This window comes from Vicugna pacos, chromosome 13 (assembly GCF_048564905.1).
Source record: "Vicugna pacos chromosome 13, VicPac4, whole genome shotgun sequence".
Taxonomy (NCBI): Eukaryota; Metazoa; Chordata; class Mammalia; order Artiodactyla; family Camelidae; genus Vicugna; species Vicugna pacos.
The window spans coordinates 15,372,482-15,396,214 of NC_132999.1; the positions used below are offsets into that span (position 1 = coordinate 15,372,482).

Genomic DNA, 23,733 nt, shown 5'->3' on the forward strand with positions numbered 1-23,733 from the left:
GGCTAGCAAATAACATAACTGTTACTATCAGGTTATTTCTAGTTAGATTTATAAGCCAGATAGATTAGTTTTTGAAACCCTAATCTACCTCTAAGAGTTGTGCACTATTGGGCAAGTTGTTCAACCTCCTTAAGTCTTATTTTCCTCGTCTATAAAGTGGAAACTGATAATGGTACCTAAACTACAGTGATACCATATGCATTAAACATACGGATACATACACAGCACTTTAGTAGTGTCTGGCAGGTATAAAACACTGTGAAATGATGGCTGACGTTATTACTACAGCTGCTGAAGAAATCATTGTCAGAAGCCAGTTTAGGTAGTAGGTGTAAATTTTCCAGCAATATCTCCTCTTAACAATTTTTAAATGGCAAACAGATATAAGATTTTAAATAGGCAAGCTAGAAGAGCTTGCATTCTTTGGGTATCAAGAGAGTCTATAGATAATATGGAATAAAGAATGATGCAAACAAGAAATACAATGACTATCAACTGTGCAGCAAAATAAAAGTCAAGGAAGAATAGTATTTCATCTAACAAGGCTTTTAAAGTTTAAGAAACAGCAATTAAAAAAACCCATCATCAGAGAATTAATATCTGCATAAACAGAGAATAGGAGAACTGGAATGGTGAATTGAACTCTATGAATTGTGGGAACCATTGGAAAAAAGATAATTGAGCTCATAAATTGACTGTAGTAGAAATGGATATATTCAGTATAAACGCCTGCTCACATCATTTAGTTCAATTTAATTTATTAATAAAGGAATTTAATGCAGTTTCTTCAAATATTAGTACATCTTATTCAAATCTAACTAATTGGAGTAGGTCCTCTAGGAAAATTTTTTGTTGATTTAAAAACGGCTAAAAAAGGTTTAAAAATGAACATATATATTTTGTCAGTTTAAAGAAACTTTTCCCACCGTTGTGGATTCCTTACTCCTTTCTCAACTTTGCTAGTTCTTAACAAAAGCATTATATGCAGAGAAATGTTAAACTTTAAAGTTTTATAGTTTAGCTAAGAAAAGCTTCCCCCAAAGTGATTAATTTACACTTGCCAAAAGAAAGAGACAATTTCAGAATTCATTAACCTGAACTGCCACCAGAACAAAATCAAAGAGAATAAAAATTTCGGCTCAATTTATAATAACATAAGTTCTTACTAACTGAAAAGAGATGACAGAATAGTCAGATTAGCTGTCTGTCAGTGTGTTGAATTTGGGGATCATAATTGATATAATAATGATAGTTTTGACAACACATATATAATAAATCTACCATATCGGGATGTGATACTAATATAATATGTTGGAAAAGCTACTGAATAAACTTAACCTGAATAATGAAAGACTAATAATGCATGCATTTATTGTCTGAAAATTTAAAAAAGTATCATCTTTACCTAGTTGAGGAAAATCATCAAAACTCTCAGTTCTGATACATTTAATAATGTGATCCTCAGAGACACAGATGATACAAACTGAGCCACTCTTGGCAGAAACCTACAATATTATGGGTTGTATGTGAAGTAGAGGATATGAGTTTGGGTTGATCTGGGAAGACTCTTTTGGGGGAAGCAGGGGAGCTTATTTTTGTTTGTGACTAATGACATTCATTTCTTAATCGGTTACCTAGAGTTAAGAGTGGCAATTTATAGTTGCAAAAACCATTTCCTTCAGCTGTACCCTTTCCAGATCTTTATAGAAAGTCTGTCCTTGATAGTTTTAGTAGTTCCATTTTCTATTAAACACCTGATTGGAGTATAAATACAATCCAAATTTTACCCTTCTTATTTCTGTGTAAAGGGGCTCTTTGTTGGATGTCAATACAGAAACTCAACTAAAGCTGTGTTTTGTTTGTGTGTTGACTAAAAAATTATAGTCTTTCTATAAAACAAAACAAAACAAAACACAACAGTAAGTTATATTGCTTTTCCAAAGCTCTGTGGGAGCAAGATCTTCATTTGAATGACTATTCTCTCTGTGTCACAGAATCAGAAAAAAGAATCTTTGCTAAATATTTTCCTTACCACTAGTGATTATCCACTGAACTTGCTTAGCAAGAAGAATCACCAAGAAAACAGGTGCAGTAGGGAAGAATTGGACCATTAAATCCAGTCAAACATATAAAACTACTTCCTAAGTTTTCATAAATTCAGGTGGGCAATTTTAGGCAGAAGTCCGTGTTTTGTGTGTGTGTTCTCCTCAGGTTTCCTCACACTGTAAGATGTGATGGCACGCTGCGAATATATTCAACGATTCATGGCAACATTGAACAAGTCAGCAATAATTCAACGCATCAGCTATGAGAGTATAACAGTATCACATAATATTTATAAAAGCATCCAGAATGCTAAATGATTCCTATTCATCTTTATGTACTAGTTGGCTGTCTGAATACTACTGTTTACTCCCTTTACCTGAATGAGAACCTGGCATAGCAGGTTGTGGACCTAAACAAGTTATAGCAAAAATAACATTTTTATGCTAACTGGAACTTGGCATGCGTGTGAAGTGTTGATGAGGGTCTCATGTGCCACGCCATTCTGGTTAAGAACAACTTTTCTATATTGGCCGGAAATAAGTCTAAAGGTTTTGAACCGATCTTTATTCAGGCAATTACATTGTTTTTACTTAAGATAAGAACACTTTGAAAACATAATAGATCTTAACCCTGGCATAAAACACGCTATTATATTTACTATCAAGTAAGTATGGAAATGATAAAGAAAGTTGAATACATCACCTTTAAAGTATCATAAAATGTATAGATATTATAAAATAACCCAAATATATATACCTTCATTATCCACGGTATGAACAAAAATAATAATTTAAAATGTTTCAAATATTGTTTCTATAAATAACACATCTTTCTCCAGCCGCATTAATAACCTATATGTCTACTCAAGGCTTTGGTTACTTGTTTTGACTTGAATAAGTTTGTCAGATTTTGGCATGAGGCTGTGGGACACACGAGGTCTAATCTGCAGTGTGGTGTACAGTGGGGCACATACGATATTGACAATCATGCTATAGGTGTATTGCTATGCCATCTGGTTCCAAGTTAAAATATGCATTCTGTGAATACAAATGACATTTACTTCTTCATTTATTCAACGTTAACGGATTGATTGTTTAACTTTGATAAGGCAGGATGCCAGGCATTGAGGAGATTACTACAATAAATAAGGTAAAAGGACTGAGAAGAAAGTTCCCAGGTATTCCACATCAGACGACTCAGGAAATACAAAATGGGCACTTTCCCCATGGCAATTTAGTGCAAACAACTTATGACTCATGGTTTAATGGGCCAGAGCAGGTGATTCTAATATCAGTATTTGGCTTTCTGAGCAGTGGTGGTCTGGATCCTGCTGTGTAACCAGTGTGAGGTACAGCAGACAAAGCAGGACCCAGAGGCCCTCGTGAAATTTCCAACGCAAAGGATGAAAGAGAAAAGAGAAAACAGAACATCCAGAGGGCCCCTCAGCATGATAACTCTGTGGAGCCCACATGGGTATGGTCCCCTTCTTTATGAATTTCTTTTTATCTTAAGCAAGGACTACTGCATCTTTTTGTACCTCTGAGAAGCTTCTCTTGTTTTCTTTTTTGTCCCCTGCCCTCCATGAGCTTAAAAATCATTCACCATGCATCCACTATGTGCAAACACTGTTGAGTACAACATGCATATTGTATTATCTGTATTGCTAAGTACATGATACATGTGGGAAACTGAAGTTGAAAGAGGCTAAATCACCTGCACTAAGGCACACAGTACTAAGGAGTGAAAGAAATTTGAATTCATGTTTGCTCATTATAGAATCCAAGCCCCTTCCACATGGCCATGAATGTTTCTTACTTTTGATGTAGTCAGGGAACCACAGGTCAAGAAAAAAACATGCCAGATTTTATTTTGTAAACTCAAAAACAATCATCAACTGAAGTTTTGATTTTTTAAAATACTGGTAAACTCTGGAAATTTGCATTGTATCTTAAAAGAAGATTTTTAGTTTTACTATTTAATGGTGGAACAGCTCACCTCACTTTTTTTTTTTCAAAGCAATACTTATTTTTATTACATATTTTTCAAGTAATAACTTCATCCTGTATGAGATTAATGAAGATTTCTGGATTCCCTCCAGATCACGCCACCCAAGTATGATATAGTTTATGATATACCAAAAAACTTCTATTCCTGTTTCACCTTACTTGGTTAGTAGTACCAGAGGTAAAAATCAGTACGCATTTTTATTTGAAAATACAGATGGACAAAAGTAAGAGAGAACAATAGAAAAAAATTTAAGGAAGTTAATTATCCTTGTTACAATTACATCCAAGGTCTTAACTTAAAAGTAAAGTAGATTTACCTATTTAATACTTACTTTGCAGGTAGAATAAAAATCCCAAACATAATCAGCTTATTAGTGGGATTTTGTATCATTCATCCAAAACCTTATAAATGCAATGTTTGCCAGATTTTATAAGGGAGTAAATTTTATTTATAAACCAATAGATGTTAGCCATTATTTTTGACTAAAAGCATACAAAATCTTACGTAAGTTACTGAATTACAACTGAAAGACGAATTTCAGGTTTCTCCCTGTTACTAGAACAGGTAACAGCTATCTACTACCCAAGTCAATTGAATCCATATTTCTCATCTAGTTTCTTCCATAATTTGCTGAGTTTTAGTTCTTTCTTCATCCTGAATTAGACTCTCTCAACATACTTCTTCCTATGACAGTCCAAAACCTTTTAATGCAAAATTTCCTATCAGGAATTATATCTAAAAGGAAAAAATAAAAGGCGCTAATTTCTTAATGATAACCTCAAGTAGAACAGAATTCCATTAAAACGGGGCTAATCGTGTAATTTCAGATAGATCACAAACCACCAAATAATGGCTCTTTCAGTACAACAATGGAACACACTGTGTTTCACCTTTCAGTATTCTTTCTTTCTTTGTTTTTTTCACAATAACAATCTCATCAGTCTCATAAAAGGAATGTATGCTAGTTCTATATGGAGATCAGGAATGATTTAAAGGTTTTATAAACATTTCCAAGCAGAAGGCATTTAATAAGCTATAAAAACTTTGATAAAATATGTCTATGGCACGTTACAATTACATTACGGATATTCTGATACAAAGTGTTTTAAATGGTTTGCCCGCCAGGCAACAACATTTGGCAATTTTGAAGAGGCCATATTGCCTCACAGTACACTGTACCTTCGTTCTTTCTTTCTTTAGAACACATTTTCATTTTACATAATGCGATGGAAATTCATTCCATATAAAAAGTACTATAATACATTTTCTTATAAGGAAACGCAAATAAAGAATATACCCAGAGATGATATTTATTTTTCTCAATTAAAATCGATAACATATTAATTAACTAATCCAGGAAAGTAAATAAAGCCCAGTATTAGTGTCCGTTTCAGCCACGTCTTTATCTTCCTAACATTTTTTTTAAAAAACAAAAGATAACAACACCAACTTGACACCTGTAGTGTACTCTCTTAAAAGCTAATGAGGAGTGAGATGACTAAAAGGTATGCAAGTGAAATAAGAAGAAAGAAAAGCAATGTGCATTATGTTTGAGCTAATTTTTCAATAATCAAGAGCCAGCTGCAATGGACAAATTATTTAATGAAAAAGTATCACAGAGTTTAACTTCTTATTCATTTCTGGTCCTTATAATCAATCAAATTTTCACCAAGTGTCTGGCATTGTTTGAGGAATTAAAGCACCTCCTTCCACACAACACTGCCTGCCTTCATTCATCAAACATTCTTTGAGAACCTTCCTTATGCCCCACTTTGTTGCCAATAAAAAGATAAATAAATAAGATATAGCTCTCTCTTTTAAAGTTTACAGTCTTCTTGGGGATATACTCAGAGACAACAAATTCAATATCATGTGATAAAGGCTATCATAGAGGGATGTACAAAATGCTGCGGCAGCAAAGTGTAAGGAATAATTACCTGTGCCTGAAGTGTCAGGAGACACTTTATAGAGAAAGTAGCTTTTGGGTTGTATTTTAAGGATTCACAGTATATCAAAAAAGAGAAAAGGGCAAATAAAACATTTCTTCCTGATCCTTTCCTAGCCTGTTACTTCCATCCCCCATTTAGATTCTGTAGCCTCAGATCCCAGTCACTCTCTTGTGACACCCTAAATTCCCTCGCCCCTCTCCTCCTCCATCTGGAGTGCCTGGCAAAACCCAACCAGCTTCCTCCTCTATGCCTGCAGCAAAGTATCTGACTTTCTGAAGAAGACTGCTTAACTTTGCCGAACGGATTTCTTTCAAATATACAACCTTAAATTTCAAATGGGCAGTCAACAGTGTCGGTTGAGTCTGACACCTCCATAGTACATTCACTTTCCCATTCTCTAAGAAAATTTCTCTTTCATACTTTCTCTCATCTCCCCTTATCTCTGATAGTCCCTCCTCCCTCCCAGGTGATGACTCTTCATGTCTCATAGAGAAAAGCAAAACAATTAGTTGAGAACATTCTTATCTTTCTACTCCCAAGCTACCCATCTATCTACATTTATATCCATTTTCTCTAGGACCTTTATGTTTCCATGTTAGCAGCATCCTTGCTTTTATGGCTACCTCCTTCAGTAGTGCTCTGCATCCCATTTCCTCACCTCCTTAAGCATTTTTCTTGTAATTATTTTCCTTCTCTCTCACATCATTAATTTATTTGTTTCCACTGGATCATTCCCATCACCCTTCTTGAAAAGTCCTTTTCTTGACACCATACCTCCATCCAGTTACTGCTGCCTTTTCACTATTCATTCTGCAAACTACACTCCTTGAAGGAATTGTCTGTACTTGGTATCTTCTTCTGCTATTCCCTACGCTCTCCTCAACCACTCCAGTGGGGCTGCACATAATGCATTACTGTGAGAGCTCTTATCAAGCTCCCAGCGATGGTCTAGATCTTGCTAATACCAATGCCAAGTTTTCTGTTTCCATCACACTTGCCCTCCAACTGGTGTTTGATAAAACTGACTCCTCCATCCCTCTTTTTCCTAGACTTCTGTGGCACTTTGGTTTCCTTCTTGATTCTCTGGTTGTTCATTCTGAGGATCTTTTGTAGGATCCCCTTCCAGGCCCAAACTATAAATATTAAAGTGTCCTAGACTCAGTCATGAGTCTTCATCTCTTCTCTATTTATACTCTTAATTGGTTACCTTGACCAATGTCTTATTTTAAAATATCATCTATAGAGTGATGACTCAAATTTATATATCTATCTTCTAAGCCTATGAAGTATGTATTCAGCTGCCTACACTTGATTATCTAATAGGCATCTCCAACTTTTCACTGCCAAGATCAAACGTCTGATTCCTCTCTTTCGCTCCTATTCAAATTTTCTCTATATTAGGAAATTATGCCAACCAATCTTTGGAAATGATCCTTAATTCCTATCTTTTCCTCTCATTACAATTTTTTTCCATCAGTAAGGATCCATCTCCAAATGTATCCCAAATCTGACCACTCACCATCTCCAGAGTTCCAGTCCTAGACGAAGCCATCATCACTTCCTTTCTACACTATTACACTCATTCCCTAATTGGTGTCTTTCCAGTTTTGTCCACCTAGAACCCCTTTTCTGCAGAGCAGCTAGACTGATTTTTGTAAAGGTTTGATCAAATTACACGTATCTTTTGCTCAAATCCTCAAATGGCCTTTCATTATAATCAGAATATAATCCTAATTTCCAAACATGGCTCATAAAGCACTTCATCATTTTGCCCCACCTGTCTCACCAACCTCATCTCCTACTCCTTCACTTTGTGTCACTACATTCTGGCTACATTGCCTTTTTGCTCCTCAGGCACATCAGACTTGCTCCCGTCATTTATTTTGACACCTGCTGTTCTTTGTTGTTGTTGTTTTCGCTCCCCCTCTGGAACTTCACAATATTCTCATCATTCAAATCATGTAAATGCCACCTTTTTGCAAAGATCTTTCCTGACCTGTCTAGCCAAAATACAAAAAATGGAAAAAAAAAACCCAAAACCTAAACCAACAATCAACAAATTAAGCAACAAAAATCCCCTAAACCTCAAACACTTCCTAAACATCATCTTGTTTTCTTATCACAATTACCTGTTCTTTCTTCACTTATTCACAGGTTTATTGTCTGTGTCCATCAACTAGACTTGAAAGTCACTGAAGAATAGGGAATCTGTCTTTACTGTTCATTGTCATATCCTCTAACACCTAGAATAGGGTCTGACACATGTCAGGTACATGCTCAATTAAAGTTATTTTTAAACTGACTTATGCATTATAGGAAGTGAGAATTTATTGGTAAGCATGCAGAGATACAAACCTGTAAGTTATATTTAGGGACTGTGAAGGGTCTGGGATGCTATGTTTAATAGTTTGGATATTATTGTAAAAGCAATGGGAAGCCAAAGATTTTAAATTTTATAGTCTCTCTCATATAGAGCCTTTAGTTATAACATCTTCCTCTTATAAAAGTAAGTATGCAAGTTTACTTTAAAACATATTTCTACTTAGTTGGATGTAATATTTAAAGAGATGCTCTTTAAGATTCTATTCAGTATAAGAAATATTGTTCCTTTTGCTTTTGGAAATCTTTTGAAACATTTAATCAAAGTAAAGTTTTTGTTTCTAGAAATCTGCTTCATTTAGAAATGTTTTACTATAATCAGAAGAGTCAATAGCCTTAATGTTTTAATATAATTAAAACACATAAAGTGATTTATTTATCTAAATTCCCACTGAACATTTTCTTATAGAGAATGTGTTATTCTTACTTTTAACTATTTCATTTAGCATAATATTTTCCACCTCATCTTTTTGGAATAAACAAATCTGGACAGCTAATGCTTGATAAAAGTGGTAGCACTTTTATCTGATTAATTTTATTTCTAATTTTACTTATAAAATTATATGGAATTTACTTTATAATTGGAAAAGATTGTTATTATGTACTAAGTGTTTTAAAAGTCCTTTTAACACATTAAATTATGTTTAAATATAAAGAAAAAATGAATAGAAATACAATGTAGTTAGGTAAAGGCTTGGAATGATTTTGAGTATAAATAATATAAAACTAAACATAATGGAATAAGAAATTTGGCAAGGAAGAAACCATAATTTTTAAAATAAAAGGACAAACTAAACTCTCATATTACTAAAAGGCAATATAAAATATACCTCCAAAGAAATTAGTCATAAAGTTAGTATCTTATATAATTTTTTATTTTTAATACTTCTTCTATTTTAATACTGATCTTAAATGTCAGAAACTGTGGAAAACCATAGCAACTTAGAAATATTTCTCTTGCGTCTGCTCAACAGGAAATCAGTTTTTTTAGGATGTCTTTTGCATATTGAAAGTCCTGAATTAACCCTGACTTGAATAGAGAGAAGGGTGGAGACACAAAGCAAGCAGAAAAATCAACGGATAGTTAGATATATTCCGTTTTTTTTTTGTATGTGTCTTATTGAGCCAACTACCAGTAATATTTTGTTGTTTACTCATCAAGTCCTTTTTAAAAGTGAAAATCAAAACATGGGTGCCAGGGAAATCTTTTAAAATGGCAGAATAAAACATATCTCCTAACGTTTAGTTTTTTTTCCCTGCTTATGTTTAGGTTTTTATCCCCGCTAACGTTTAGTTCTTTCCCCCTGCACTTTCTAAAAGGCCTACCTGCAAATCAATTCATCATAACCTCTTAGTGTCCGCTGTTGTGGAGACTGTGCCACTCCAAAATTTGTAATTAAGGAAGAAAAAGCGTACCACTCAGCAATTGCTTCCTTGACAGTTGGACTATGAAGTTGGAGCTTCAAATAACAGGGTCAAGATGGCAAAAAAAAAAAAAAAACAAAAACAAAAACCCAAAACAAGAAAAATACCTCTCACAAAATAAAGCTTATTAGATTTCTGAGTCAAACTATAATTAGATCAAAGTTCCTGTGAAAACTGCCTAGAAAAAACTCGCCGATTCTCTAAGATACCACTCAGAATGAAGAATCTATAGCTAGTTTCATAGCAAAAGTGATGGGAAAATTAAAGGATGCTTTGGCGTTTTCAGAGGGAAAAAGGAAAGGTTTCAAGAAAGATGCTTGGAGATACAAAGGTATATCGTATATTGCTGTAGCAGAGAGACCCTGTGGGATGGTGAATGTTGAGAGGTGATGATGCTGGAAATGCTGACTCCAAACTATGAAAGATCTTGACATGTGCATCTTCTGCTGTGAGCAGTCATTGTAAGCTTTTACATTGACATGTGTCATGCTGTATTTTAGTAAGAAGGCTCTGACAACAATAAGGAGATGGAATTCAAAGGGGAAGATAAAAAGAATGAGGACTTACTGGAGGCTACGGCAAGTAATATTAAGGACCTCAAGTAGGGCAATGACAGAAGGCAGAGAAGAGTGCTTATATGTGACACAAGTTGACAGACAGTGGATTTGTGGGTAGTGGGAGAGGAAAGTAGGATTGAGATTTCTGATTTTTATAATTAGATGGATGGTACTGTCATTAGGCAGTGTATAATAAGATGCCTGGGATTTCTGTTTTGTTTTGTTTGGCTTGGTTTTGCTATGGAGTGGTGGGTGAAGAGAAATTAAGATGATTTCAGTCTTGATATATGGTGAATAGTCCATTAAGATCTAGTTATTGGAATATGGAATTGGAAATCAGGTAATGTTTGCAATTCACTACCACAGAGGTAATATCTGAGACCACAGGAGTAGGATCTGTTAACTAGGTCCTTCGTGTCCTTATGTATTTTTCCAGCCCAAGATTCGGAGGCCAAAATCAACACTAGTACCAAGTTCAGAATATATCTTTAATAAAGATACTACATTTATCCATAAAGGGGAGAGCATTCAGCCACATTAAATTGTTTTTCAAACCTATAAATAGTGAATATGTTCCTCCTGGGGCTTGTTAGAGTTTTTGTTTATTTTTTAAGCATGTCTTTTAGCATCTGAGTTCATTTTACCTGAAGAAACAACTAATATTAAAAAAATAGTCTTAAGAATTGGTAACTAGATATTTAAAGCTTTTATATACTTTGCCGAGGGTGAGAAACAATCATTTATGAGTTCTCATTACAGTACCACTTAAAAAATAAAGGCATATTATTATCACACATTAATAATAATAATAGATTATTAAAGAAAATACTAAAAAGACCCATAATTTATCTTCTAATAAAGATATTCTTACGAGATAAAATGAAAAACATATACTTCATGCCAATCTTTTCTTACACACTCAAGTTGCCAAAGAACCAGAGTACACTACTTTTGTTTAAATAGTTTCCTGGTCCTAAATGATCACAAGACTCATTTTTATCAACTATTACCCAAAATATATTCTACAGTTTAAAGGAGCTAATGACCACCCTGAATTCTTTTAAAAAGTGACACTGAAGTTGAATGCAAATCCAAGGTTGTCTGACTGCAAGGAATATCTCCATTCAAGTACATTCCAGCTCTTCTCAGGTGAAACAGAACTAAGTACAGGCTAATTGTTGCATGAGAGACGAAGCCTCGAGGTCTTATGAAACTGAAGCCATAGCACTTCCAACCTTGCTATTATATCAGGCCATTTCTAGCTTTTTGTAAATTTAATCATCAGGGATCAGAGTGGCTATTGATTCAAGTACTCTGATAAGAGTGATTTGATCCCAGGGTTCTATGTGGCTTTTGTGCCTTCTCCCTAGCTCCTTACTGGACTTGACAACCTTAGCTAGTCATAATATTCTCAATCTTAGTTTTATGTCGAAAGTATAAAGCTAAAAAAAAATACAATTAGTTCATAAGATAGAGAACTCACACTCTTTGGTGAATTGTTGGAAAGCGTATGTTTGATATTTTAGAGGGGACCCTAATAATTACATTGTTATAATGCATTGTAATTTTTAGAATGCTTTTAAATATACAATGTCATAATTATCATTTATTTCATATGAATTTAAAATAGAAGATCAGGTGAGAAGTAAAAAGAAAAAAATCATAATTGTAAGTGTAATTTTCTGAAACCAGAGGGCACTAATATGGTTACCCTTGATTAGCTAGCTTGTCACATTGTCACTTTTGATAAAGATAACCCATAATGGGGTGATTCGAAGTGTTTAACAAAACATCATGCCTTGTAAATTGATAAACACTGGTAAAAGCATGAGGTCATATGATTATAAAAACATGTGGTATCCAATTATGTATTATAGTCACAAAAACAGAGTTAATAGGAACATCAAAAAGCTATTCTGTAAGCTGTGCCTGACAATGGAATTTTTTGTTACAATAGCACTAAGGAACCTATTGATGTATTTCATTGTAGTAACTAGTACAGTAACGTCAAATGAGATAAATTCATTAATAGGACACCAAAATGAGAATAGAAAATGTCTTAGTCACACCTGTCCAGTTCAGAACACATATTATTTTACGGACTTTTCTCCATTATGCTGACAAGGATAAGTGGTAGTAAAACAGACAACAAAGGAAGAGAAGTTTTAAAAAAGAAAACGTGGCAAGTACATTACATTTTTGTAAGTCTGCCTAGAAAGTAATCTTATTTAAAAAGAATAAATGAACTTACATAAAAATTAAAAACATGTTGTTTGCAAATGAATAGAAATTGGAGTGAAAATCATGAACATAAAATATTGCCATTCAGGTTGGCAAAAAAATCCACTATATATGTTAATCACATATGTAAAAGCTTCATCATGAAATTCTCATTTTTATAAACAGTTAAGCATTTTAGTACATAAATGCACACTCTACCCTTGCCCTCTATACCAACAAGTATTTTAGAAATGATGCTGATCATTTTCTCCTTGTTGATAGTAATTGTTTAAAAAGAATTTATGTTGAAAATAGCTTCTTAAAATAAGCTTTTATGTTGAAACAATAAAAAAAATATTAAAACTTTCAAAGTACCATACAAATGGCTTTTCCAAATTGCTTGGTAGTAAATTGCAAACCTAGTACCCCATCATTCCCTAATACGTTAGTGTGTATTTCCTACAAACAAGAACATTCTCCTATCAAACCAAAATATAAACATCCAAATTAGGAAATTAACATTGATATATCGCTACTATCTAACCCTTAGACCCCCACGCAGGTTTTAAAAGTTTTGTCCAGTGTCCCAATAATTTTTCTTTTTTATAGCAAAAGAACCAATTCAGAGTCACTGCTTTTAGATATAATCTCTCTTCAGTCTTCTTCAATCTGAACTATTTCCCCAGTCTTTTCTTAACTTTCAGGACCTACTGTCTCTCATTAACAGTGCTTTAATGTAGCTCCGGTTTTAACTTATATTTCTAATTCAAGAGGAGTTTTTTCCTACCGTATTTTCAGATATGGCATAATGCTTCTGCGCCTTCTGTGAATATACGTGTGTTGTGTGTGTGTCTAGGCATTCACAGAATGGGGATACTGTAGAATTTCTGAACTTTTGTTTCCAGTGGGAAACACTTAATGAAAGCAATGATGCCTAAAGACTAAAATAATGTAAGTAATAGATACACCATTTACTAGTTCTCAGGCATACATAGTCTAGTGGTTTCAAAGCACCATTCAAGCTTGCATTTGGGAAAATTTTCCTTTCCATTAATTATTCTTTAATGATTTTTTCCATGGAGAGTTCAAAACTCGTCATAGATGATAATGAAATATAATCCTATTAGTAACCCTAAAGAAAATTTGCTCAATAAAATATTCTCTTTTGACTGAATGTACTAGAAATATTATATAATTAAAATAATCCACTTGACAAATCTGGTCCTTTAAAATTGAGAGGGTTCCCTTTTTGGTGCCTTGTCAAAAGTATATTAGGTATTTTGATATGGCTTATTTTACATGAAAGGCCAAATAATCTGCTTCTAGGTGAAAATAAAGCTGTGAAAACTCACGGTGGTCCTTGAATATTGGAAATAGAGACAATCGAGATTTTACAATTAATGCTTTTCTAGATTCCATAGCTTTTTTCACCTCCCCAGAGGGGTCTGTGATCTACAAGAGGAACCTCAAGTCTTAACATTTCTCCCCTCTGAATCCCTTCTTTCAACAACTCTTTGAGATCCTTATGCACCAAGTTCATCCATTTTTCCCCTTTTGGATTGGTTCACCAGAGTTTACTTATTTACTGCTATTGCCCCAGAAATTCTACTGGAACATATTTGAAATATTCCTTTCTTAGTCAGTGTATTATGACAGCAGGTCGAGGCTACATGCCTCGTGTACCCAGGTGGCAGGGCAAATATAAACATTCATATTAGCTTAATCTGTGCTTCCTTTTCTTCTTATGACTTCATGTTTTCATAATTATCACAGACACATTTCATAAAATCATATTTTGGTTCAAGGTGAAACAAAGTCATAATCATAATAAAATATCAATGGAATTATCAATGGTCATATTTTAACTTTAAGATTTTAGAATCTTACAAAAGTGGAAAATGTTTATTTAGAGATAAAACTCAGCATTATTACTAACGAGTCACATGCTGCTACATTCCTTCCACAGAAGTGGTTTCTATAGTTCATTAAAAATTATTTTTATCCCTTTACTTTTCTCTTGACATATGTTTCTTGACTAAATGTATCACTTTTTAATAACAAAATCAAAGAAATAAGTTATATTACTTTTGTATTTTCTTTAGGGGTTATAATATTAATTGCCTTAATTTGAAATTATTTTCTTCCCTTGTCATGCCTTAGCTATTATACATAACTTGAAACTACTTAGAGAAATCTGTGTGTGTGTGTGTGTGTGTGTGTGTGTGTGTGTGTGTGTGTGTGTGTGTGTGTGTGTGTGTGGGTTTTCAAGGCTCAGCTATCAGCCACTGAGAATTCCTTGGCATTTATTCTTTTTCACCTTCATGATGCTCTCCAAAGACTCATCTTATTATACTATTTGGTATCCCATATAATTTTTCTGTGGGAAAAAATAATCAAGTGACACGAACTGTCCAGGTCACACGACAGATACTTTTGTCTGATGAATCAATGTATCAGCATTCTTGTTTATTTATTGAGTGCTCCATATGTGCTGGGCACTGTTTTAGGCACTGGAGATTCAGCAGTGACAAAACAGAAAAAAACCCTTTTGTAACAGAATGTAACATTCTCCTGAGGAGATCAGATTTTCTCAGATGTTCAATATCCTCAGTTGTTACACATAAAGACTGACAGTGCCAATGATTTTTAATCAAATGAGTACCTGAGGAATTTAATTTTCTCACTCATTGATATATTTAGAAGAATGATCATAAAGGAACAGTGGGAGAAAAAATTTTAATTCTATTTAATAACTGAAAAAATTTTTTCTAGAATCTGTACATATCAAAGGGTCTCTATCAGTTTACGTAAAAAGACAGATTTTAATGTATGTTATATTATAATTCTTACACATTTTTACATTTTTTAGTTTGCCAGGCATATAGACTTTAAGACAGAAGATGAAAAGAAGAGAAAATCACTGAGGAAAAACTGAAAACTTGGCATCTTGTTTGTGTCCATGAGGATATCATGAGATGTTTTTCCTTAGAGAAATTATTAAAAAAACTCCTAAAACTATCCTTCTTTCTTTCTTGTCATTGGAAGTGCAAAAAAAGAATAGCAGAAAGCTCTCACATCTCTCTCACTCACAGATCTAGATTAGCGACCAGAAGGTACTGTGTATAACACATAATGAAAACAGTTTATTTTTACTTAGGACAAAACTTTCTGCAATTCTTATTTCATAGACATCAAAACTAAGATAAAGTTCTCCTTATTTTATGCATGTCATTGGTTCTTTTGATTTTTGTCTATAAGGCAAAAAGCAAGCACATTAGATTAAAAATTACTTAGAAGATGTTTTTTAAATGTAAGAACTGTAACAGTTATACAAGTTATATAAGTGTAACAGACTACCAAGGAGACCCAGGGTCATTTCTACACATCTTTATAATGTTTTCTATGCCAAACAAAGTTAAATGCATATTATTCTACATATTTTATAGATAAGAGGCCACAGTTTCAAAGTCTACAGAATACCCATGCACTGGTTATGAACATTTGTTACTGAACTGCTCACAGCTATCTCATACAAAGTCCATATTCTCAATCTATGTTCAGCGTTTAATTTATATTTAAAATTTACATTTTAAAAATATATATTTAAAAACCTGACAATTTGTGTCAGATTTATTTTTATTCCATATCAAAACTGTTATTTGAGCACAGAGGGGAAATGATTCTTCTCCACTGTCAAGGTTTTCCTCTGATCCAAATGCATATAATTGAGATGAAGGGGACAACTGCTCTCTCACCATGGTTTAGTTTACACTTAGTCTTGTTTCTACTCTACTTAAAATGTAGACGGTTAAAACATTGGGGATGGAAATGCATTTGCTGTAGATTAGTGCTGAACAAGTAGCATTCTCACTCATATTCCCATCTCTGAGCCCCCAACCTGGAAGATATGCCTTCTGTTAGACCTACGCACGATGCTTTGGCTTAGAGACAAGCCACTCAAAAGTGCAGGGTGTCCAGATATTTTTCATCCTTTTCATGTTCTCATCTTGTCCTCCACTTATGAAGGAATGAATAGATGTTTTATCTCTAGTTATATATTTAAATGAAATCCATATCATTATTGAAAGTTTTTATTGCAATGACAGAATGTTCATACATATGTATGTATGAAAATTTACTTGAGGACATTTTGGTGATATATTGTTTTTTTTTTTAAAAAAAGCAATGAAATTCAGCACAGTTTGCTTAGAGAAAGAATTTATAAAGATGAAAATAAAATTAAGCTTTGCTTCAGCAGATGAAACGTCTCTAAATCCTACTGATATGTTTGAAAAATTAATCATTGTACTCAGTATTTTTCTGCAATACTACAGGAAGGTTATAATAGCAACATAGTAATATCAATATTTTAACTTAAATATTTACAAGTCATGATTTATTTGAGTAAAAAAACTCCCCACTGAAAATAATTTTTCACTTTCAAAAATGATTCTGTACAGCACAACATTCTATTATTAGGCATAAGTAAGGAAAGGAAGGGTGAAACAAAGAATTTTATTAAGCTAAACACTGTATATAATTTTGGAGATTAGTTTTAACATAAAAGTATTCTGTGATTTTATATAAACCAGATTTTAAATAGACTATTAAAAAGATACAGTTTGAAAGACAGTATAAATACAAATTTTCTGCCGAACCACTTTAAGATCTCTAGAAAAATTTTAATCATTTTTAGGAAATATTTTTGATTTAAAAACTGAAAACTATCAAAACACATAAATTAACTTAAAGAGTTAAACATCTTAGTAGCTTGAACTTTTTGAAACTGTTGATTGTTTTTGAGTTATAAAAATGTCAATTTCATAAGTTTCAATGCAGTAATTCCTCAGTATGTATGTTCATCTACGAGAAGAATTTTAAATGGACTCTTTCCACCTTTACTTGTAATCACATGATTTTATTAGGCTAGATACCTTCTTACTTAATATGAATCTCTTTTCAGCCTCTAGAAAAAGCTGTAGAAAAACTAACTCAATCAAAATTATAAAGCATAGCCAAAATAAAAACAGTCATTTTTTTTCCTACTAGTGAAAAATCACAATTTGAAATTTAGAAAATACTCAGTTACTTACTTTGGTAGAGTTTTCAAGTGATTTTCTCTTAACTCCAATATCCGCAATTTGGCAAGTCTATAGAAATGAATTAAGAATTGCTTTCTCAATATTTCTCTATAAAACGGTATTCTTATGGTAAGGTAAACTGTCACTCTGGTATCCAAACAATTATATCCAAACATTACATACAATGGTTACAGATTTTTTAAGAATTATGCAAACTGATTATGAGTAGGTTGCATCAACATTAGACAAAGACAAATATCACTTTTCTAAAAATAAATTTCTTTTAAAGATGTCATTGAGTCCGGGTCATCTAAATTACCTATAGTTTATAAAAATGTATCCTTATTGTTTAATTGTACGCATTAAATAGATTATTGAATATTTACTAAATACTAGGTGCTGTGTCCGCTGAAACGTGGTAATACTTCCTCTCAAGAGACAATACATGGATTTGTAAAGCATATAATATAGCATAGTTGTTAAAAGCTTGAGCCTTGTGGTCAGGTAGATCTGGGTGAAATACAGACTCTTTCATATTCTATCTCAATGACACTGGGCAAATTAATTAACCCCTCCTAACTTCAGTTTCCTCATCTATAATGAATATGTGATAATAACACAAATTTTATAGGGTTTAGAATATTAAATGTCAGACATGTAAAGCATAATGTCTGGCACACTGTAAGTTTTAGTACGTTAGTTATTACTATAACAGAAAAGAACAAATCTGACTGTATATTAGATCTATTCTTTTGGCTTTAACCCTGTGCCTTGTTTTCTAGGCTTAGTCTTGCTAGCTCTGCACCTTTTGTAGAAGAATGCTGCCTATAGCCTGAAATATACAGGATGGCCTATTCTCAAGGCTCTGACCCTTAGGGATATTAACACTTTCGCACTCATATAAAGATAACAAGTTGCAGAATAGAAAATAACGTTTGTTTTGTTGGAGGTTTTTCAGAGGCACCATGACCTGACCCACATGGACTGCTGAAAGAACGCAGGATTCCAAGAATGAAGAATTCTTACACCGGGAAGTTTGCGACAACAAACCCCACCCCCTCCTCTTTTTAATATAAAAGAAGCCTGTATTCTAGTTTGGGAAAGATGATTCCCCAGTTCATTAGTCTGCCATCATCTAGGTTTGCTGGCTTTCTGAATAAAGTCACTATTCCTTTTCCTAACACCTCGTCTCCCAATTCATTGCCTGTCGTGCAGTGAGCAGAATGAGTTTGGACTCAGTAACATTACTATTATCTTTAACTGCAAAATGGGAAGAGTGCTATGATGCACCATATTTCATCAGCTCTGAAATTAACATCTGAGTATTTCAAGTGGATGCACATTTAAAAATCTAAAGTACCGTGTCCCCTATGACAGCACTGGGTTTGGGGAAATCTCTGAAAGGGACGAGAGGTCTTCATGGGTTCTGCTGTCTGCCTACAGTTCGTGACTGGGGATGCATTTCACTCTGAACTACATGTTAATGTTTGCAGTCTGGGACACACTATTATTACTAATGTCTATACTGAGTTTTAAAATGTACTCTCTTGAGGCTACTCTAGAACAAATATTAACTGAGTTACCCAAATTCTTAGTGTTTTGGGAACATCTCACTATGTGAACTATTTCACCTGCAAGCTCCTGCATTTACTGTGCTTCTAGGAAGCTTACTTCCCCTCTCCTTTTTGTTTTGACTTCTATCAAGTTTCCAACTTAATTTTAATCTTATAAATCTAATTTTTTATTTGAAGTAAAGTGATTTAATTCTTCAGAGCATGAGTATATCAGTAGTAAAATAAGTTTCTTAAAAATTCATGTATCTCAAATCTTCTCAATATTTATACCACTGTGATAATATTTTATGACTTATTTTGGCCTTTAGGGGCACTAAATCTCAGGTTTTGGAAAGTATCTTAAAAATTCTTTTGTTAAATTATCTAGCTGAAGGTTAAAAAGCTTTTTAGATTACAGTAAAAAATACAGCATTTTTTGGCAGAAAATTTACATAAAATTGAATTCTAATTCCAAGTTGATTGAATTTTGATACTATTTTATTGGTTTGCCCAAATTTCTTGCCCAGATTACAGGACTAGTAAAAGAGAACTGACAAAAAAAGTGTGTCTTAGGGTGATAATTAAACATTTTCTGATTTGATAAATCAAAAGCATCTTTGTAGTGTTGTGGTCAGTACCAGAAGGAAAATCTGGTTTATATTAACAAACGATAAAGCATCAATTCATTTAGAAACTAGGCAAATGCTCTGTTGAATATCTTTGAATTTTCAAAACTGTCCAAATGTATGGTATTCATAAGTACTGTGATAACATGATTGGCAAAAGTAAGGGAGTTTGGGAAAAATTTTGAGGTGATTTCTGTTTGCAAATGGAGGCTGCTACCTGTTAAGACTTCATTATTTCACTGAGTTCTTCTTAATATCATGTATTAGTTTCTGTCAACAGATGGGTGTTGAGTTATACTCAGTCTATTATTTGAATGATTTCAAAGATGGTCCCTTAGAAAAATGTAGTTGACAATAAACTTAAAATATTTTAACTTTTAAGATGTATTTTTTATATTTAAAATAACCACGATATGGTAACAAATTAAGTTTCCACTGACGAATGGGTAAAGAAACTGTGTGTATATATGTATTTATACACAATGGAATACTATTCAGCCATAAAAAGAAGAAAATTCTGCCATTTGTGACAACACAGATGGATCTTGAGTGCATTATGCTAAGTGAAATAAGTTGGGCAGAGAAGGACAAATATTGTGAGATCTCACTTATATGTGAAATCTAAAAAGAAAAAAAAAACTCATAGAAAAAGAGATCCATTTTGTGGTTACCAGAGGTGAGGGTGTGGGGGTGGGAGAACTTGATGGAAGTAGTCAAAAGATACAATCTTATATTTATAAAATAAATTAGTACTGAGGATGTAATGCACAACAGGATGACTAGAATTAAGATTGCTGTATGCTGTACGGTATGTTTGAAAGTTGCTAAGAGAGTAAATACTAAAAATTCTCATCACAGAGAAAAAACATTTTTTTTGGTAATTATATGAGATAATGGATGTTAACTAAACTGTGCTAATCATTTTGAGATAAATATAAGTTAATATGCTGTATACCTTAAACTCATACAACACTGTATGTCAAAAATATCTCAATAAAACTGAAAGAAAAAAATTTCACACTAGAACACCTAGAAAATACTGAAAATACAAAGATGAAAATAAAAATCAACCAGAATTTAACTTCCAAGGAAATAGTCTTTTATTTCATGCATATTCATATTCATATGGGAAACATAGTTTATATATAGCTATGATATGCTTTAAACATAGCTTATCATAAGAATTTAAAAAAATATTTTTCTAGGCAAGATTATAAATTGTTTTTTGGTATTGTCATATGGATGTACCATAATATAGTCAACCAATCTCCTAGTAGATGTGTGCTTCCATATTCTTTATATTGTAAATAATAATAAATATCCCTGCTCATATCTTAGTGTGATATATGATGATATGGTACATTCTAGAAAGAAATTACAAAGGCAGTTGATGTAAATATTTTCAAATCTTTTAAAGCACATGCTCTGCATGGAGGATATAACATTCTGCAATTTCATCAGCAGTGTGAGGTTATCTCTTTCCTCATACTCTATAAACAGTTTTACAGTTTTGGTAATATGCTAGAGCACAGGGCCCTTTACTGTCATATTAATTTTTATTGCTTCTATTATTTACCATGATAAACATTTTTTGTGTTTCAGTTTGCACATTTATTATGAACTACTCGTACATGTCATTTACCCATTTTTTTCTAATGAGACCTTTGTCTTTATACTCATTTGTAAGAATTCATTATATCTCAGGATAAAATTTCCTTTTTTTATATGTTAGAAATATTTTCTCATTTATTGTTAATTCTAAAAATATTTACAAATATTATTTTAAAAGCACTTGTGTATTCAAATCTATCTATCCATTTATTATATTTTCTTTTGTTTCTTTGATATAAAGGTATTTTTCAACTGAAGCCAAAAATATTCATGTGCAATTTTCTCTGGATCATTTCTGATTTTATTCTCTATATTTAACTCTAATTCATCTGGAATTTGATTATTAATGACATGGACAGAGCTAATTTTACTTTTTTTTTTGCTAAATGTTTCATTAATTGACATAGTCTCATTTATTGGGTAATTATGAGGATATCTTTAATCACAATGGTCACTTTTGAAGTCTCACCTACTGGTGCTAGTAAAGTATTTACCTAAAGTGAAATAAAATTGTATTGTTTAAATTTCTTATTCTTACTCTTACCTTCCAAAATTGGCTGGAAGAAATTCAAGAAAGGCGTCATTCAGGTAGAGCTGGGTCAGGTTTAGAAGCTGCGTGAAGCCATCGGGGAGTCTAGAAAGGAGTTAAAGGTTTAGTTACTGCATCAACGTTGCCATAGAAACAGAACAAAAATATGTATCTCTAAGGAGAAAAAATAGAAGTGTAACACATTTTTCAACTCTCCTTTGGTAGCACAGTAATGGAAGAATTTATTGAGCATGTTGTTACAGCTTGAAAGTTTTGCCTGTTATTAAAATAAATGGCACTCATCCACCTCCATGCTGCTTTCCCATGTTGAGATCAGCGACATCATTTCTTACTGTTGCCCTAACCTTATGTGCACCTGTGAGATACTTTCATGGAAATTTCAAGTTGTATGCCATGTTTTGCAATTTTAAATTTAAAGTTCTTTCTCAATAGAATATTCATAAAAATAGCCAGATAATGTTATCTACTCTTTCACTTAGTCATTAAAATTTGCACAGCTTGTTACAATGATGAGTACAGCTGCCCAATATGAAAAGGAAGGAGTATTTTGTCCCCTTAACTGATAATTTCTTTAATGTAGGCTCAACATATATGTACTTTATAATGCAATTTTGTCCAATTCATGTGTATTAAAAATGAGTAAGTACATAGAAACAATAATTAACAAAATCCTAAAGACTTAAAGAGGCATTAAAAGAGTTGAGAAAATACTCTTTTGGAAAAGCTTACCAATTAGATAAAATAATTATTTGAAATGTTTAAATCATTTTAATCAACAAGATTTAACTTAAGGACTTTTCTTAAAAAGATACTGATTTTTTTAATAATTAAATTTGTATTTAAACATTTTTAATGCCTTTATCTATGCTCTAGACAAGACTATGTTCTTTTACAGAATACTTCTAAATAGTGTTCAGATTTGTAGTCTCCTCAGATTACACCCATCTCCTTATCACATTTACTGACAAAATTATTTAAAGAGCTGCCTCTACTCACTACTTTTTTACTACTTCTCAAGCCATTGCTTTCTGGCATCTACCCCAACTCTGTTACTAAAGCTGCACTCGCCAAAGCCTCTGCTGACCTGTTCAGTCCCAATTTTCCATTAACTTCATTTCATTTTGTAACCCACACTGCCTAGCAAGAGTTGTCATCACTGACTGTTCTCTCCTCCTTGGCTTCTGATATATCACTTTCCTGCTCTTCCTCCTACTCCTGGAACATTATATCTGAGTTTTACACCATGATTTCTCTTTCTCTACCCAATTTTTTGTTATGAAATATTTTATGTATATAAGTGTATTTATGTATCCATAATATAATTTAATAAATAAAACCAGTACTTTTAAAATCCTCTGGGTGTCCCTTTCTGACTACATCTTTCTTATTTACTCCACAGATTCCTGAATGATGTTTACTCTTTTGCTTTTTAAGGAGTCTTACCACACTTATTTTAAACCCCTAAAAAAAAGTCACATGGTTTTGCATGTTTTTGAACATTCTATAAGTCAAATAATACTATTTTTATGAGACTTTTATTTTATTTTATTTTATTTTTTATTGATTTATAATCATTTTACAATATTGTGTCAAATTCTAATGTACAGCACAACCCTTCAGTCACACATGAACATATATACATTCATTGTCACATTTTTTTCTCTGTGAGCTACCATAAGATCTTGTGTATATTTTCCTGTGCTATACAGTATAATCTTGTCTATCTATT

General features: G+C 32.8%; 1 protein-coding gene across 5 annotated transcripts in view; it reads right to left on the reverse strand.

The window, feature by feature from the left end:
- LRRC7 (leucine rich repeat containing 7) overlaps nt 1-23,733 on the reverse strand; it is a 426,756-nt gene that overhangs the window by 195,304 nt on the left and 207,719 nt on the right. For all 5 annotated transcript variants that reach the window (XM_031683476.2, XM_031683477.2, XM_072975751.1 and 2 more), the window contains 2 exons: nt 21,999-22,088; nt 17,677-17,733 (listed from right to left, as the gene is read on the reverse strand). In XM_031683476.2, coding sequence (XP_031539336.2) covers nt 17,677-17,733; nt 21,999-22,088 — 147 coding nt within the window. The remainder of the gene's footprint in view (nt 1-17,676; nt 17,734-21,998; nt 22,089-23,733) is intronic.